The sequence below is a fragment of the Triticum urartu genome, chromosome 6A (assembly GCF_056163025.1).
Source record: "Triticum urartu cultivar PI428250 chromosome 6A, HENAU_Tu73, whole genome shotgun sequence".
Lineage (NCBI taxonomy): Eukaryota > Viridiplantae > Streptophyta > Magnoliopsida > Poales > Poaceae > Triticum > Triticum urartu.
In genome coordinates, this window is record NC_141878.1 from 588,267,350 (window position 1) to 588,285,911 (window position 18,562).

General features: G+C 45.7%; 1 protein-coding gene and 1 pseudogene across 1 annotated transcript; both read left to right on the forward strand.

Moving 5' to 3' along the window:
- The first annotated feature begins 6,607 nt into the window (after window positions 1-6,607).
- Window positions 6,608-8,260, forward strand: LOC125531785 (uncharacterized; annotated as a pseudogene).
- A 393-nt stretch (window positions 8,261-8,653) lies between these two features.
- Window positions 8,654-14,353, forward strand: LOC125531784 (uncharacterized). The gene is made up of 2 exons (XM_087529067.1): window positions 8,654-11,360; window positions 11,631-14,353. Exon 1 carries the CDS (start codon window positions 8,878-8,880, stop codon window positions 11,263-11,265), a length of 2,388 nt encoding a protein of 795 aa, XP_087385193.1. The 5' UTR covers window positions 8,654-8,877; the 3' UTR covers window positions 11,266-11,360; window positions 11,631-14,353.
- Window positions 14,354-18,562: the final 4,209 nt, after the last annotated feature.

Sequence of the window (18,562 nt, forward strand, 5' to 3'; positions counted from 1 at the left end):
TTCTCCATAGCTCGTAGGTTCATTGTTGTCTAGCAACATGACTTCCAAGACAGGGTTACGTACCACTCTAAAGTAGTACGCATCCTTGTCATCCTACGATGTTTGGTAGTGACTTGATCTGAAGTCTCATGATCAATATCATAAGCTTCCACTTCAATTGGTGTAGGTGCCACAGGAACAACTCTTTGTGCCCTGCTATACACTAGTTGAAGTAACGGTTCAATAACCTCATCAAGTCTCCACCATCCTCCCACTCAATTCTTTCGAGAGAAACTTTTCCTCGAGAAAGGACCTGATTCTAGAAACAATCCCTTATTGCTTTCGAATCTGAGACAGGAGGTATACCCAACTGTTTCGGGTGTCCTATGAAGATGCATTTATCCGCTTTAGGTTCGAGCTTATCAGCCTGAAACTGTTTCACATAAGCGTCGCAGTCCCAAACTTTTAAGAAATGACAGCTTAGGTTTCTCTAAACCATAGTTCATACGGTGTCATCTCATCGGAATTACGTGGTGCCCTATTTAAAGTGAATGTGGTTGTCTCTAATGCCTAACCCATAAACTATCGTGGTAATGTGATAAGAGACATCATGGTATGCATCACATCCAATAGGGTGCAGTTATGATGTTCGGACACACCATCAGACTATGGTGTTCCAGGCTGTATTAGTTGTGAAACGATTTCCACAATGTCTTAATTTTGTGCCAAACTCATAATTCAGATATTCATCTCTATGATCATATCATAGATCTTTTATCCTCTTGTCATGACGATCTTTCAACTTCACACTGAAATTACTTGAACCTTTCAATAATTCAGACTCGTGATTCATCAAGTAAATGTACTCAACATCTACTCAAATCATTCTGTGAAGAAAGAACATAACGATATCCACTACATGCCTCAGCACTCATTGGACTGCACACATCAAAAATGTATTACTTCCAACAAGTTGCTTTCTTGTTCCATTTTACTGGAAACGAGGCTTTCAGTCATCTTGCCCATGTGGTATGATTTGCATGTCTCAAGTGATTCAAAATCAAGCGAGTACAAAACGGTCCATTTGCATGGAGTTTCTTCATGCATATATACCAATAGACATGGTTCGCATGTCCCAAACTTTTCAAAACGAGTGAGCCCAAAGATCCATCAACATGGAGCTTCTTCATGCGTTTTATACCGATATGACTTACGTGGCAGTGCCACAAGTAGGTGGTACTATCATTACTATCTTTTGGCATGAACATGTGTATCACTACGATCGAGATTCAACAAACAATTCATTTTAGGTGTAAGACCATTGAAGGTATTATTCAAATAAACAGAGTAACCATTATTCTCCTTAAATGAATAACCGTATTGCGATAGACATAATTCAATCATGTCTATGCTCAACGCAAACACCAATCTCGATGGTAGAGGGAGCGTACGATGCTTGATCATATCAACATTGGAAACACTTCCAACACTTATCGTCAGCTCACCTTTAGCTAGTCTCCGTTTATTCCGTAGCCTTTTGTTTCGAGTTACTAACACTTAGCAACCGAACTGGTATCTAATACCCTAGTGCTACTAGGAGTACTAGTAAAGTACACATCAACACAATGTATATCCAATATACTTCTATCGACCTTGCCAGCCTTCTAATCTACCAAGTATCTAGGGTAATTCTGCTCCAGTGGTTGTTCCCCTTATTACAGAAGCACTTAGTCTCGGGTTTGGGTTCAACCTTGGGTTTCTTCACTAGAGTAGCAGCTGAATTGCCGTGTCATGAAGTATCCCTTCTTGCCCTTGCCCTTCTTGAAACTAGTGGTTTCACTAACCATCAACAATTGATGCTCCTTCTTGATTTCTACTTTCGCGGTGTCAAACATCGCGAATAGCTCAAGGATCATCATATATGTCCCTGATATATTATAGTTCATCACGAAGCTCTAGCAGCTTGGTGGTAATGACTTCGGAGAATCATCACTATCTCATCTGGAAGATCAACTCCCACTCGATTCAAATGATTGTTGTACTCAGACAATCTGAGCACAAGCTCAACAATTGAGCTTTTCTCCTTAGTTTGTAGGCTAAGAAAATCGTCGGAGGTCTTATACCTCTTGACGTGGGCACGAGCCTGAAATCCCAATTTCAGCCCTCGAAGCATCTCATATGTTTCGCGACGTTTCAAAAACGTCTTCGGTGCCTCAACTCTAAACCGTTTAACTGAACTATCACGTAGTTATCAAAACGTGTATGTCAGATGTTTGCAACATCCACAGACGACGTTCGAGGTTCAGCACACTGAGCGGTGCATTAAGGACATAAGCCTTCTACGAAGCAACGAGGACAATCCTCGGTTTACGGACCTAGTCCGCATAATTACTACTATCAACTTTCAACTAATTTTTCTCTAGGAACATATCTAAACAGTAAAACTGAAACGCGAGCTACGACATAATTTGCAAAATCCTTTTTGACTATGTTCAGGATAATTAAGTTCATCTTATGAACTCCCACTCAGATAGACATCCCTCTAGTCATCTAAGTGATTACATGATCCGAGTCAACTAGGCTGTGTCCGATCATCACGTGAGACGGACTAGTCATCATCGGTGAACATCTTCATGTTGATCGTATCTACCATACAACTCATGCTCGACCTTTCGGTCTTCTGTGTTCCGAGGCCATGTCTGTACATGCTAGGCTCATCAAGTTAACCCTAAGTGTTTTGCATGTGTAAAACTGTCTTACACCCGTTGTATGTGAACGTAAGGATCCATCACACCCGATCATCACGGCGTGCTTAGAAACGACGAACTGTAGCAACGGTGCACAGTTAGGGGAGAACACTTCTTGAAATTTTAATGAGGGATCATCTTATTTACTACCGTCGTTCTAAGCAAATAAGATGTACAAACATGATAAACATCATATGCAATCAAATAGTGACATGATATGGTCAATATCATATTGCTCCTTTTGATCTCCATCTTCGGGGCTCCATGATCATCATCGTCACCGGCATGACACCATGATCTCCGTCATCATGATCTCCATCATTGTGTCCTTTTGAAGTTGTCACGTCATCTATTACTTCTACTACTACAGCTAACGGTTAGCAATAAAGTAAAGTAATTACATGACGTTTATGTTGACACGCAGGTCATAAATAAATAAAGACAACTCCTATGGCTCCTGCCGGTTGTCATACTCATCGACATGCAAGTCGTGATTCCTATTACAAGAACATGATCAATCTCATACATCACATATATCATTCATCACATCCTTTGGCCATATCACATCACATAGCATACCCTGCAAAAACAAGTTAGACGTCCTCTAATTGTTGTTTGCATGTTTTACGTGGCTGCTATGGGTTTCTAGCAAGAACGCATCTTACCTACGCAAAAGCCACAACGTGATATGCCAATTGCTATTTACCCTTCATAAGGACCCTGTTCATCGAATCCGATCCGACTAAAGTGGGAGAGACAGACACCCGCCAGCCACCTTATGCAACTAGTGCATGTTTGTCGGTGGAACCGGTCTCACGTAAGAGTACGTGTAAGGTTGGTCCGGGCCGCTTCATCCCACGATGCCGTCGAATCAAGATAAGACTAGTAACGGCAAGCATATTGAACAAAATCAACGCCCACAACTACTTTGTGTTCTACTCGTGCATAGAATCTACGCAATAGACCTAGCTCATGATGCCACTGTTGGGGAACGTAGCAGAAATTAAAAATTTTCCTACGTGTCACCAAGATCTATCTATGGAGAGACTAGCAACGAGGGGAAGGAGAGTGCATCTACATACCCTTGTAGATCGCTAAGCGGAAGCGTTCAAGTGAACGGAGTTGATGGAGTCATACTCGTCGTGATTCAAATCACCGATGACCAAGTGCCGAACGCACGGCACCTCCGCGTTCAACACACGTGCAGCCCGGTGACGTCTCCCACGCCTTGATCCAGCAAGGAGAGAGGGAGAGGTTGAGGAAGACTCCATCCAGCAGCAGCACAACGGCGTGGTGGTGATGGAGGAGCGTGGCAATCCTGCAGGGCTTCGCCAAGCACCACAGAAGAGGAGGGAGAGAGAGATGCAGGGCTGCACCAACGAGAGATTGAATCGCGTGTTGTGGGCAGCCCAATGCCTCAATATATATAGGGAAGGGGAGGGGCTGCGCCCCCTCTAGGGTTCCCACCCCTAGTGGGGGGGGGGCGGCATCCCTAGATGGGGAACAAGGGTGGCGGCCAAGAGGGGATGGGACAGGGAGGCGCACCAATATGGGCCCTAAGGCCCATATCCCATTAGGGTTTGCCCCCCCTCTCTCTCTTAGGCGCATGGGCCTTAGTGGGGCTGGTGCCCTTGGCCCATGTAGGCCAAGGAACACTCCCTACAGCCCATGTGGCCCCCCGGGGCTGGTGGCCCCACTTGGTGGACCCCCGGGACCCTCCCGGTGGTCCCAGTACATTACCGATAAACCCCGAAACTCTTCCGGTGACCAAAACAGGACTTCCCATATATAAATCTTTACCTCCGGACCATTCCGGAACTCCTCGTGACGTCCAGGATCTCATCCGGGACTCCGAACAACATTCGGTAACCACATACAAACTTCCTTTACAACCCTAGCGTCATCGAACCTTAAGTGTGTAGACCCTACGGGTTCGGGAGACATGCAGACATGACCGAGACGATCTTCGGTCAATAACCAACAGCGGGATCTGGATACCCATGTTGGCTCCCACATGTTCCACGATGATCTCATCGGATGAACCATGATGTCAAGGACTTTAATCAATCCCGTATTCAATTCCCTTTGTCTAGCGGTACGATACTTGCCCGAGATTCGATCGTCGGTATCCCGATACCTTGTTCAATCTCGTTACCGGCAAGTCTCTTTACTCGTTCCGTAACACATCATCCCGTGATCAACTCCTTGATCACATTGTGCACATTATGATGATGTCCTACCGAGTGGGCCCAGAGAAACCTCTCCGTCACACGGAGTGACAAATCCCAGTCTCGATTTGTGCCAACCCAACAGACACTTTCGGAGATACCTGTAGTGTACCTTTATAGCCACCCAGTTACGTTGTGACGTTTGGCACACCCAAAGCATTCCTACGGTATCCGGGAGTTGCATAATCTCATGGTCTAAGGAAATGATACTTGACATTAGAAAAGCTATAGCATACGAACTACACTATCTAATGCTATGCTTAGGATTGGGTCTTGTCCATCACATCATTCTCCTAATGATGTGATCCCGTTATCAATGACATCCAATGTCCATGGTCAGGAAACCGTAACCATCTATTGATCAACGAGCTAGTCAACTAGAGGCTCACTAGGGACATGGTGTTGTCTATGTATCCACACATGTATCTGAGTTTCCTATCAATACAATTATAGCATGGATAATAAACGATTATCATGAACAAGGAAATATAATAATAATCAATTTATTATTGCCTCTAGGGCATATTTCCAACAATGACATGTGGGACCAATATGTAAGCTCTATCATCTTCCATGGAACTCCCCATCTATGGTCGGGTCCGCGTCTACAGGCCAACGCCATTCTTTCTCTCTGCGGAGGCTTTGAGCGAGGGAAGGAGCGGGCTAGCAGCATGACCATGTTCCGGACGCAAGTGGAGGTGGTGAGGGAGATGGGGACGGGGTGGCGGAAGGTGTTTTGAACGTCGGAGCGCCGGGATGGGCAGCGGGGGTAGCAACCCGTCGAGCCTGGCGCCCATGACCCCGCTGCAGCCGGCGTCGGCGTTCGTGTCTACCAGGAAGCGGATGGCGCTGCAGCAGGCCATCTCGACGCCGTCCTCGCCCAGACCCAGCTCCAAATTCGCCCTCTTCCTTCGATTTGGCCGGAGGTGGAGAAGGAGGTCGCTGAGCGATGAGATGGCTACAGAGCGGGGGAGGAGGTCAGCCCCGTGCGCCGCCGGGGGCCGTGGAGGCGCGGGCCAGGGATGGCCACCATGCACGGGAAGCTCCTTCCATGGCTGGGGTGGTTGGACGCCATCCGTGCTCACCACGGACGAGGCATGGTCACCATCCACCTGCTCCTGTGCAGCCGGTGCTGCTCACAGCTACGACTGCTTGCGCCCGTCCGCGCTCTAACGGCCGCTGCAGCCATGGCACTCCGGTGCTCTTCCTCTCCTATGACAATGCCATGGCAGCTCGTGCTCCAGGACGAATGCAACCTGCTCGAGGAAATGTCCCAAAGAAATCTGTCTTCAGGGAGAAGAGGTTGATGATGACATGTGGGTCGCATATGTCATAACGCGATCAATCTAACAGAGTTTGACTACTGTGCCACATCAGCGCTTACATGCGGGCCATCCTTGTCAGAAAGGCGTTTAGAAGAGGTGAATCAGACACTTTTGAGACATGGTAGTTTTTAGTCAAAGGTTAGTGGAAAAGTGGTAGTTTTCGGCACAAATTTGTAAAGTGGTACTAGTTTGTAGGCACGATTGGACGAATTGTGATAGTTTTTTGTTAAATACTCCACCTAGAAAGGAACATACAGGCGATTTCCACTGCCGCGATGTAAGCCTAGCCGCCATCTGCCACTTCATTGTTCCTTGAGATCAGACCGCCATGAAGCTCAACCGGGTTCGCCGCTGCCGCTGTGATGTAAGCCCAGCCCCTGTTGCTTGCTTGTGTTCCTCCTTCTCCAATTCTTGTGCCCGAGTCATCATTGAATTTATCAACCTATATATCTATCTAGCTGTTGAAAGTCGACAGGCTAATCAAACTGCCCGACGATGTGCTGCTCAACATCCTGGAGAGGCTCGGCACGCTCGACGCCGTCAGGGCCTGCGTCATCTCCAAGCAAACGCTCAACCTACCGGCCTTGCTCTCGCAGATCGTCATCGACCTCAGCCCTTGATCTACACCGGAGGAACCACGACGTAGCCAACATGGCCGACTAGATCCTCCGCACGAGGTCTCCTCGGATCCCCATCCGCAACCTCAAGTTTAGGTTCATCATGAGAGGCGACGACCATCTCAAGATCGGCAGGGCCGTCGCCTTCGCCATGGCCACGCAGAAGGTCGACGCGGCCGAGTTCGATGTCCTGACCAAGGACATCTATTATAGGCGCACCGATGCCGATCTCCTCGACTCGGCGAATCTATTCAACAATTTCATCGTCGAGTGTCCGGACGCGTTTGCCGGTCTCACGCGGCTGCATCTGCAGAACCTGAGGTTCGGTGAGTCGGACATACCCAACATCCTAGCCACCTGCAAGCGGCTCGAGTCGTTGCGCAAACTTCCGGTGCTGCACGTAGAGCACGCCAGACTCGTTGAGCTTATCTTCGCCTATCCAAAATTCTCAACGGTGGAACTCGGCTGCCTACCGAAGCTTCGACGGATGACCTTGCATAGATGGATATTTGATAACCTAGACAATCCCTTGATTTTGGGCCATGTCCCTCAGCTCTCCAAGCTAACTCTGGCGCATGCATTCATTATAAACAGGACCCTCAAGCTGAGCCAGCTGCTTGTCAATGTTCCCTCAATCAGTGACCTGCACCTCGATTTTCAAAGTGAAAAGGTACTCACCACAATTATCTTTGTCTCGTTTTGTTTTTATATATGTATGATGGTAAAAAGTTGGAGTACCCTAGAAGCATTTGTTATCACAAAGTGGACAATCCACTGAAAGCATGAGTCCAAGTGTACGTGAGCCTATTTTCATTCATGGCATCGAAAGCCGGATATTAAGTTCACTTCTAATCTAACATATTTTTTGTGTGGCTAGGTTCATGATATATATGCATATAAAATATACGTTGTCTGATTGTTATATGCCAACGGTAGTAGCGTATGCATCACTTGAGATGTAATTTACAAGTGTTGTTTTATCTCTACCAGGTTTGGGTTCTACCAGAATGCCCTAAGGTGCTTGCACCTGTGCTCGGCAAACTACGGCGCGTGAATCTTAACAATCTTCCCGAGGAATGTGACATCACTTGGACAATGTTCCTTCTTGAAGCCACGCCATCCTTAGAGGAGCTTTGCATCACAGTATGGGATCATAAATGCCAATTGGAGTCGCAAAAAAGTTACTCCAAGAAAACCGATGTGAAGTGGGAGCCATCTACTGCTGATTTCAAGCACAATAATCTTTCGAGACTAACTATCTACGGCTTCCAACCCAACGACAACTTCATGGGATACGTCAGCGCGTCACTGAAGCTGCGGAGAACATCAGGGAGGTATCTCTACACGACAGGAAGGTGTGCTAACACTGCGTTTACAAGTTCCCTCATCTCGGGGTTCGTCCTTGGAGTTGTCCACAGACTAGCGAGGAGGTGCATTCATTCAGACTGGAGATCACAAAGATGATCAAGGGGAGGGCGATGGCGGTGGCTTCCACTCATAAGTTCGGCCATTATGTAAGTCTCGTGTTTTGTATTGATATTTTTTCTTTTGATCTGGATCAATATATTGATCTATAACCCACGAGGCCACGACTAATTTCCCTCCTGGAGAATTGCAGTTAAAGAAAGCATCTGACAATGGTGACATACTAAGCAAGCTGCCCAATGACGACATCGTCGAGAGGGTGGGTACGCTTGATCTTGTAAGAACCTGTATCCTCTCAAGGCAAATGCAGAAACCGCCTCTGCACAGTCAGAATTACTATACACTCCAGCTATCGGGATTTTTCTAGAGCTGCCTCCGTGGCGACTAGCGAAATGCCGTACTAGCACTTTCCCTCTCCTGTAGCACCTAGATCTATTCTCTATTCTTGAATCCTTCCGTTCCCAATCCTTCTCACCAATTAATCTTAGGCCACTCTCTATTCCCCATCCGAGATTCCGCCAGATCCGTGCATCCTCGCTGAGATCCGCTCAAATCAATGGAAGGTCAGCAGTTGTCTGTAATCCAAGAAGAGGAAGAAGGGGAAGAAAGAGCAGTTGGATATGCAAAGGAACAGCAAGCGGATGTGATTCCTGAGCTGGCATTGAATCTTCGAGAGATGTGCATCTCGGCACCAAGAGTTTACAGTTTGCAGGCAACACAGGTCAGTCAGGATCCACAGATTGAATCTTGCTACAATCTCTTAATTAAAGTAGCATGCACAGGAGGCTATCCAAGATCCTTATCTCAACAAGCTATTTCCCAAGCAATGTCCCGAGCGTGGAGACACCACTTTTATGCGATTTCCCAAGTCTCTGCGCATCTTTTTATGGCTCATTTTACCTCACAAGAATCCATGATGTTTGTACTCACGCGTCAGCCGTGGACAATGGGCTCGGACAATCTCCTCATTGAGTGGATAGACCCAGCAGATGAATCCAAGACAAAGGAAGACTACAAGTTTGAGCACATCTATGTGAATGTTCGAGTTTATGGAATACCAAGAAATCACAGGTCCCTTCAGCTCCTGCAGCAAATCCTCTCTACTGTTGGAAAGCCGTCTGAATTTCATCCTTTGCAAGAAAGCATGTTGTTTGCTAGATCAGACTATATTTGGGGAACTACTAAGGTTCGTATTCAGGACTCAATTGTGGACAAAATCAGCTTGACGTTGGATGAAAAGACCACTAAAATGGCCTATCTTCATTATGAAAAGATTGGCAGAATCTGCTTGTTTTGTGGAGTAATGTTTCATACAGTTCAACACTGTCAGAAGAGAAATGACATTATTATGGCGAGGGTGAGAAGTGGAGAATCAGCAGAAGACATCCCATTTTTCAGATATGGAGAATGGATAATGGACACCAGAAAAATTCCCCTGCAGGTTACTGAAGAAGAAAGAGTTGCAAACCCCATTCTAAGTAGATTCCAAAGAATGTTTCAGGAGGACTATGGAAAAGAAAAGGGCAAAGCAGTCCGAGGGAAAGCGGATCTGATTCTTAGATTGACTCCAGCCCATTTTAATTTGGGTCAAACAGCCAGAGGAGAGTTTCTTGTGGGTCAGTCTTCTTCAGCACCTAATCCTATAATTAGAGATCAACATCTTTTAAGTACTGGCAGCACTGCTCCAACTTCCACTGCCACTACTGCTAACAAAATCGTTCAGAATAATATTGCTGAGAAGGGACAATTCACAAGTACTGGTAGCATCGAAATATACAAGTCATCTCCAGATAACAGGCCTGGACTACAGGACTTTGATATGGAGGAACTGCATTACTCAGTGGGTGAAGAAGCAACATTAATTCAACATACTCAGAATGGGCAGCGGCAGGGTCTGCAAATGTCCCATCTTCATATGCAAAATAACCCGACTATTCAGGCGCCTTCTCACTTAGGACAAGAAGGTAGACTACAGATGCCAGTTCAAAACAGAGATCCATCATTGGCTTCTAAAGAGAAACATGTTCACATTAACCAACCCTATAAACTCTCGGGCCTCATCACTAATTCTCCTTCCCGTCCCACACCCACTTCTCCAAATATCCCATCCAAAAGAACTTATCCTGCTGGTCATCTTCCACAGTTGCAGCTGCTCAAGAGAACCACCACTGATTGCGCTCGCAATATTTCGTCACAGCTAATCGAGACTGGCCAAGGAAATACAAAGAGAGGAGATGAATTACAAGATGTGATGCATGCTGAGGCTACTAGTGGTGATGGAGGGCAGGAAAAGGGGGCAGCAGTACACACTGATAGAGGACAAGAAACAGAAGACAATCATGCAAGTCATGGAGGGCCAGAGAGAGGAGAAGAAGTAGAAACTAGAAGAGGAGGAAATCTGAGACAACAGCATGTAGGTCGTCCTAGCGGGTGGGATATTCCACCCCGTGGATTTGAAGTTCTCGATGCAAATCTCCAAGGGGGTGTCTTTGGGTTTGGCTCTTCTGCAGATCGTTGTTATGGCTCATCAAGGAAAATGGGTGTGGGTTCTTCTATGCGCAGAAACAAACGCTACACCATGGAGCAATTGGGTCGCCCCTATCCCCCTCCATGCAAAAGAGTAGAGCCAGCAATGAAACCTACTGAGAGTGATCCTTCTGCAAACAGACTTCCTTGTGTTTCATCGCCAGATTCGAGCGAAGCATCCGTTAACTCTCGTGTCGAAGCTATCTCACCTAGTCACACTGTTGATTACCACCAAACGGGTTTGAATGTTAATCTGGGAGATTATAGGTCTGATACTCCAACCTCCTTAAAAGGTGATAGTGGGCCTATCTTGATGGTACATGGGGACACTGTGATTGAGTCAGAATCTCTACGTGGTGAAAATATGGAGTTGGATAGGGCAGTGGTGCCAACCCATAAGGCACCACGGGCGCCATGAAGCTTATAGCTTGGAACTGCCGAGGCAAAGGCAAGGGCCTAGGCAGTGCAAAGATGACCTACCTTGCCAACCTTATGCGCTCTACTAGTGCTCAGGTAACCTTTATTTCTGAAATTAAATCTTCCAAGACAAATAGAGCTGACCTTCTTGTATTACATGCAAAGATCTAAAAAACATTGGGCCATCAATGGTGATAGAAACACTACTTATTTCCATCATGCTGTTCTTAAAAGGAGGAGGAAAAACAGAATTGTTTCTATTAAGGATGAGAATGATAATATTCAAATTGAGCCTCATGCTATTGCCAAGACTTTCATCAATTATTTTCAGAATCTTTTTTCCTCCTCTAATGTGAGTCATGGTAGGCCTTACATGCGCACATCCTATCAGCAAGACGAAGGCGATTTTACTTATAGCATCCCAGATAAAAAAGAGATTCTGGAGACCTTAAAAGCCATGAAAAGGAATGCTTCATCGGGACCACATGGATTCAATGTGGAGTTCTACTTAGCAGCATGGGAATGGATAGGTGATGATATAACCAAGGTAGTCAAAGACTTCTACATACAAGGCACTCTCCCTAATTGCATGAATGATACTCATATTGTTTTGATTCCCAAGAAAATTGCTCCCCTGGTCCCTCAAGATTTTAGACCAATTAGCCTTTGCAATGTGATTTACAAGATCATTGCTAAAACACTTGCAAACAGGCTTAAACCACATTTGTCTAACTATATTCATCACTCTCAACAAGCTTTCATTCCTGGTAGGAGGATTAGCAATAACATCATCATTGCTCAGGAAATTACTCATTCCTTTAATCTTAAATCTTGGAAAAATCCTGCTTTTATGGTTAAAATAGATCTTGCTAAGGCCTTTGATAGGATCGAATGGGATTTCATTGTTAAGGCGTTAACTCATAAAGGGATGCATGCTCATTTCATAAATTTAATATATGCTTGCATGGCTATTCCCACCTTCTCTGTCATCATTAACGGTCAATCTTATGGCCGCTTTCAGAGTAGTAGAGGTATCAGGCGGGGTTGTCCATTGTCCCCTTATTTGTTTGTCTTGGCCATGAATGAGCTATCAGCATCTTTGCAGGAAGCCATGTTCGCTGACCACTTATCAGGAATTACTCTGGGACCAGGATGCCCACCTATTCACTCCTTAATATTTGCTGATGATTTACTGATATGTGGATAGGCTACAGTTACAGAAGCTACTCATATGCACCAAATCCTTCAAAGGTTTTGCAACGTTTCAGGGCAAATGCCAAACTGGAGCAAGTCAGCTATTATTTTCAGCAGAAATGTAGATGATGTCAATAAGGAGGATATTAAGAGGATTTTCCCGGTGCCGGAAATTACTGACAATTCTATCTATTTAGGGCACCCATTAATTCTCCCTGATAAGGATAGATCTGGTGCCTATAACTTTGTTGCTGATAAATTTAAAGTTAAATTGACTGGTTATAAGGCTAATAAACTTTCACATGCAGCGAGATTAACTTTGATCAATTCAGTTTTTGCTTCCATACCTGTCTACTATATGTCAAATATTCTTTTCTCAAGAAAACTAGTTGCCAAACTTACTACTATCATTAGAAATTTTTGGTGGACGGGAATAAAGGAAGATCAATCCAAGAAAGCTCTTTGTTTCAGGGCATGGAAGGACATCTGCACCCCAAAAGTAGAAGGGGGTCTTGGAGTCAAGAACATCCAAGCAGTTAACAAAAGCCTAATCCTGTCGGCGGCTTGGAGAATTGCAGACGAACCACAAAGTTTCTTGTCATAGGTACTTAAATCTAAATATTTTCCTGAGACTTCTATTTGGAGAGCAAAAAGCAACATTCCAAAATCAGGTTTTTGGGCTTCAATTCTTAAGGTAAGACACATTCTTCAATCAAATTCAATCTATCAAATTCTTGATGGCAATTCCTCCATTTGGAGCACTCCTTGGTTTCCTCATTGGCAATCTATTTATGAGCACTTGAAAATATAATCGGGGCATTATGTCTATCCTTCTCAGATCAAGGATTTGTGGAACCAAAATCAAAGAACATGGAATGCTAGACTTATTTATAATCTTTTTGATCATGATGTGTGTAACATCCCGGATATAACTTTCTCAATTTGTACTTCAACCTTTGCCGTTTCCGACGTTAAGTTATTTTATTTTCTCGGGTTCGGGTCTTTGTCTCCGTGTGTTGTTATCGTTGTCATGCATCTCATATCATGTCATCATGTGCATTTCATTTACATACGTGTTCGTCTCATGCATTCGAGCATTTTCCCCGCAGTCCGTTTTGCATTCCGGCGCTTCGTTCTCCTCCGGTGGTCATTTCTACCTTTCTTTCGTGTGTGGGGATTAAACATTTCCGGATTGGACCGAGACTTGCCAAGCGGCCTTGGTTTACTACCGGTAGACCGCCTGTCAAGTTTCGTATCATTTGGACTTCGTTTGATGCTCCAACGGTTAACCGAGGGACCGAAAAGGCCTCGTGTGTGTTGCAGCCCAACACCCCTCCAATTTGGCCCAAAAACCCACCTAACTCTGCTCCATCATCTAGAGCGTTTGATCACGATCGCGTGACCGAAAACCGCACCTCACTTGGACTCTCCTAGCTCCCTTTATGCCTATAAATAGATCCCTCCACGAAATCCCGGGTCTCCTCCTCCCCCTAACCCTAGATCTCGTCATCGCGCGCCGCGGGACGTTTTTCCCGCCGACGGACACGTCCGAACTCCGCCTCCGCCGCCACGTGGCGTCACGCCGTTGGCCGCGCCCCGCAGGACCGCATCGCCGCGCCGCCGGGCCCGGGAAGCCCAAGGCCGGCCCCCGCGGCCCATCTTCCCCCGCGCCTGCGCCCGAGCGCCCCGCCGCCTCTTCCTCGGGGCCGGTCGCCTCCGACCGCCGCGCCGCCTTCGCCGGCCATCTCCGGTCGCCGCCCGAGCCGCCGGAGCTCCTCGCCGACCTCGCCGCGCCGTCCATCGCCGCCCCGCCGCGCCGATCGCCGCCGCCCTCGCCGGATCGGGACGAGAGGGAGCCGGCCTCGCCTCTCCCTCACCTCCTCGACTCCCCTCGCCGGAGCAGCCGCCGCCCTCGCCGGAGTTCTCGGTTCGCGTGCCGTGAACAGTAAACCCTAGATCCGGAGGTTGATTTTTCGTGTAAGTCCCGAAATTCTCAGTTCCAAGTGCTCATGTTCATGGCCTCGTAACTTTGCATTCGTAGCTCCAATTCATGCATATAGCATATCAAAATGTTCATCTCAGAGAGTACATCATTTCATTCCATTGCATCATTTTCATTTGAGTTCATCTTGATGCCCAAAATGCTGTTAGAAGAGAGCTACTTGAGATAATTGTCAGATCTGCTGCTCCATTTAGGTTTTTGTCATTTTTGCCATGATTATTGTGTGCATGATATGCCCTGATGCTCTACATATGTTTTGTTAAGGGTTTTGTCATCTTTCCAGAGGTGCAACCCATGTATTTTTGTGATGTGTGTGGTGACTAGTGCAAGCTTGTCAAGTGGTGCACTTGGTAATTCTGTTTTCAGAGACTTAGCATTTCCACTAAGTCCTTAATCTGTTTATCTCATGATGCCATATGTTCTTGTTGTTTCCTAATGATACGTGCCTCTTTTGAGGAGGATCAGTAAGGATGTTTTATTAATCTTGTAGTGCTCTATCCATCCATGTCTTTGTTTGCAATTATGGAGCACCCTAGCTTGAGTCAATCAATCGAGCTCTACTTTTGCTACTTTGTGAATCTAGGCAGATTGTCAACTTGTTTACAATTTTGCCGATGATGTTGTAGTTGATCCGTGCATGCTATGCCATTGTTTCTTGCCGTGTCTAGCTTGAATTTTGTGTGTTATTGATAGGTGTATGCTTAGCTTATCATGACTTGCTCCGTAGTGAGTGCACCGAGCTCGTAAACATGCCTACTTGATATCTGTTTTCAGCATGTGCCAGTTTTCACTAAGTCTGAAAACTGATTATGGTTTTGCTATGTTCATATGCTTGTTAGTATATTTTCTGATCCCTTTTGGCTCATGGTCACTAAGGGACTTTTGTTAAGCTATTTGAGTAGCTCCATACCATGGTTTACCTTGTCATGTTCAGATCCTGTAGCATGTAGTTTCGTTGCTCCGAAGAGTGCTACTTGGTCTGAAATTCCAGACAAGTGTTAATTTCACTAAGTCTGAGATCTGTTTTCCATATGCATTTTTGCCATACTTGTTTGAACCTGTTAATGGATGAATTGGTCGTAGCTTAGTGCTAGACTTTTGTTAAGCATCTTGAATGCATCCCTGCCATGTATTTTTTTGTCATGTTTGAGTGCTGTAGCATGTTCATCTCATTGTATTTAGATGACTACTTGCTGTAAATCGCAGACCGGTGTCATATTTGAATCGCTTGCCATTTTCAAACCGTAACTCCGATTCCGGCGTTCTTTATATCGTTTTCAAGCGATTTCATCTCATATTTCCAGTGGCACACTTGGTTTTCCAAGTTGAGGCCAGGTTCTTGCATTTCCTATCACATCTTGCATTTGCATCCCGCATCGCATCCCGCATAGCATACCATCGTTGCATCATATTGTTTGAGCTTTGCACGTGGTTGATTGTGTCCTTGTTGCTTGTTTGTCTTGTTTGGGTAGAGCCGGGAGACGAGTTCTCTAACGAGGAGCCCGTTGAGTTTGCTTTCGAGGATCCAGTCAACTCTGACAACTTTGCAGGCAAGATGATCATACCCTCGAAATCACTACTATCATTGCTATGCTAGTTTGCTCGCTCTTTGCTATGCCAATGCTACGATGCCTACCATTTGCTTTCAAGCCTCCCAAGTTGCCATGTCAAACCTCTAACCCACCATGTCCTAGCAAACCGTTGATTGGCTATGTTACCGCTTTGCTCAGCCCCTCTTATAGCGTTGCTAGTTGCAGGTGAAGATTGAAGGCCGTTCCTTGTTGGAACATCTATTTACTTGTTGGGATATCATTATATTATCTTGTTATCTTAATGCATCTATATACTTGGTAAAGGGTGGAAGGCTCGGCCTCTCGCCTAGTGTTTTGTTCCACTCTTGCCGCCCTAGTTTCCGTCATATCGGTGTTATGTTCCCGAATTTTGCGTTCCTTACGCGGTTGGGTTATAATGGGAACCCCTTGATAGTTCGCCTTGATTAAAGCTTTTCCAGCAATGCCCAACCTTGGTTTTACCATTTTCCACCTAGCCTCTTTTTCCCTGGGGTTTCCGGAGCCCGAGGGTCATCTTATTTTAGCCCCCCCGGGCCAGTGCTCCTCTGAGTGTTGGTCCAACTGAGCGATGTCCGGGCTACCAGGGGCAACTCTGGGCTGGCCTACCCGACGTCTTACTCATCTGAGTGTGCCCTGAGAAAGAGATATGTGCAGCTCCTATCGGGATTTGTCGGCACATTCGGGCGGTGTTGCTGGTCTTGTTTTAACCTGTCGAAGTGTCTTGAAGAACTGAGATACCGAGTCTGATCGGAACGTCTTGGGAGAAGGTCTATTCCTTCGTTGACCGTGAGAGCTTGTCATGGGCTAAGTTGGGACTCCCCTGCAGGGTTTTGAACTTTCGAAAGCCGTGCCCGTGGTTATGGGCAGATGGGAATTTGTTAATGTCCGGTTGTAGATAACTTGAACCTTAACATAATTAAAATGAATCAACTGAGTGTGTTACCGTGATGGCCTCTTCTCGGCGGAGTCCGGGAAGTGGACACGGTGTTGGAGTAATGTTTGCGCAGGTTGCTCTCTAGTTTCTCGCTCGCGCTTTGCCTCCTCTTCTCGCTCTCTTTTGCGAATAAGTTAGCCACCATATATGCTAGTCGCTTGCTGCAGCTCCATATATTTACCTTGTCATACCTATAAGCTTAAATAGTCTTGATCGCGAGGGTGCGAGATTGCTGAGTCCCTGTGGCTCACAGATTACTATTACACCAGATGCAGGGCCTGATGATTCCGCTCTAGGTGACGCGCTCGAGCTCAATTGGGAGTTCGACGAGGACTCTCAACGTTACTATGTGTCTTTCCCCGATGATCAGTAGTGGTGCCCAGTTGGGGGTGATTGGGACCGTGTCGCATGTTGGGTTATTTTCTATTTTGGTGCCGTAGTCGGGCCATGAGTGTTTGGATGATGTAATATTATTTATGTACCCGATTGACGTGGCGAGTGTAAGCCAACTATGTTATCACTTTTATTATCTATATTACATGGGATGTTTGTGATGATTGCCTGACTTGCGACATATGCCTTCAATGCGATTATGTCGCTAAGTCGTGCCTCGACACGTGGGAGCTATAGTCGCATCGAGGGTGTTACAAGGTGGCTAATAGCATCATACAGGTACCGATTATTCAACAAGAGGGAACTGATATCCTTTGTTGGAGATTGCATCCTTCAGGGAAATGTACTTCAAAATCTGCTTATAAAGCATGTCTTCAAGACTTGCAACAATAGGGGTCTCCATTGCCTAGACAGGTACCACAAGAGATTAAACAAATACTCAAGCAGGTTTGGAAAGAGAAGAATATGGTTCCAAGAGTACAGGCTTTTGCTTGGAGACTCTTGAGGAAAGCACTTCCAACAGGCATGAGAGCAGGAAACATTCCAAACATATTAAGAAAAGTTGCATTAGATGCGAACAGGATGAAGATGACATGCATCTTTTCTTTACTTGCCCCTTTGCTAGAGCAGCTTGGATAGCTCATCCTTGGTTTATTAAATCTGAAATTCTTTCTAACAACTATGCTAGTATTGCAGATATTATCAATGCTCTTCTTAACTCAGGGCATCCACATGCCTCTCTCACAAATATAATGAAGTTTCTTTGGTGTATATGGAAAGCGAGGTATGATTCTCTTTTTGACAGGAAAGAGACCAAGCCTATACAGGTATTCCAAATTATGCAGGCCATTCTAAATAATCAGGAGTTAACACTTCAATCAAAACAAGCAGGGCAGGGTATTAGTCAAGATGAGCATAGCAACATCGTACTCCTAAGCTCACAACAACAGGATATAATGCAAGCTACTGGCCCAAATTGCAAAGTCTTTACGGATGCAGCATGGAAACCTGATACACAGAACACCACAGGCATAGGAATTTTCATACAGATGGCTGCAAAACATCAAGAGGTCAATATCAGTATTCGTTTATCCGAGGAGCAAATCGCATTGCCTCTCCAAGCAGAAGCTACAACACTTCAAGTAGCTGCCCAAGTGATCAATACAATCACAACAGGAGACACCATCTTCTTCACGGATAATCA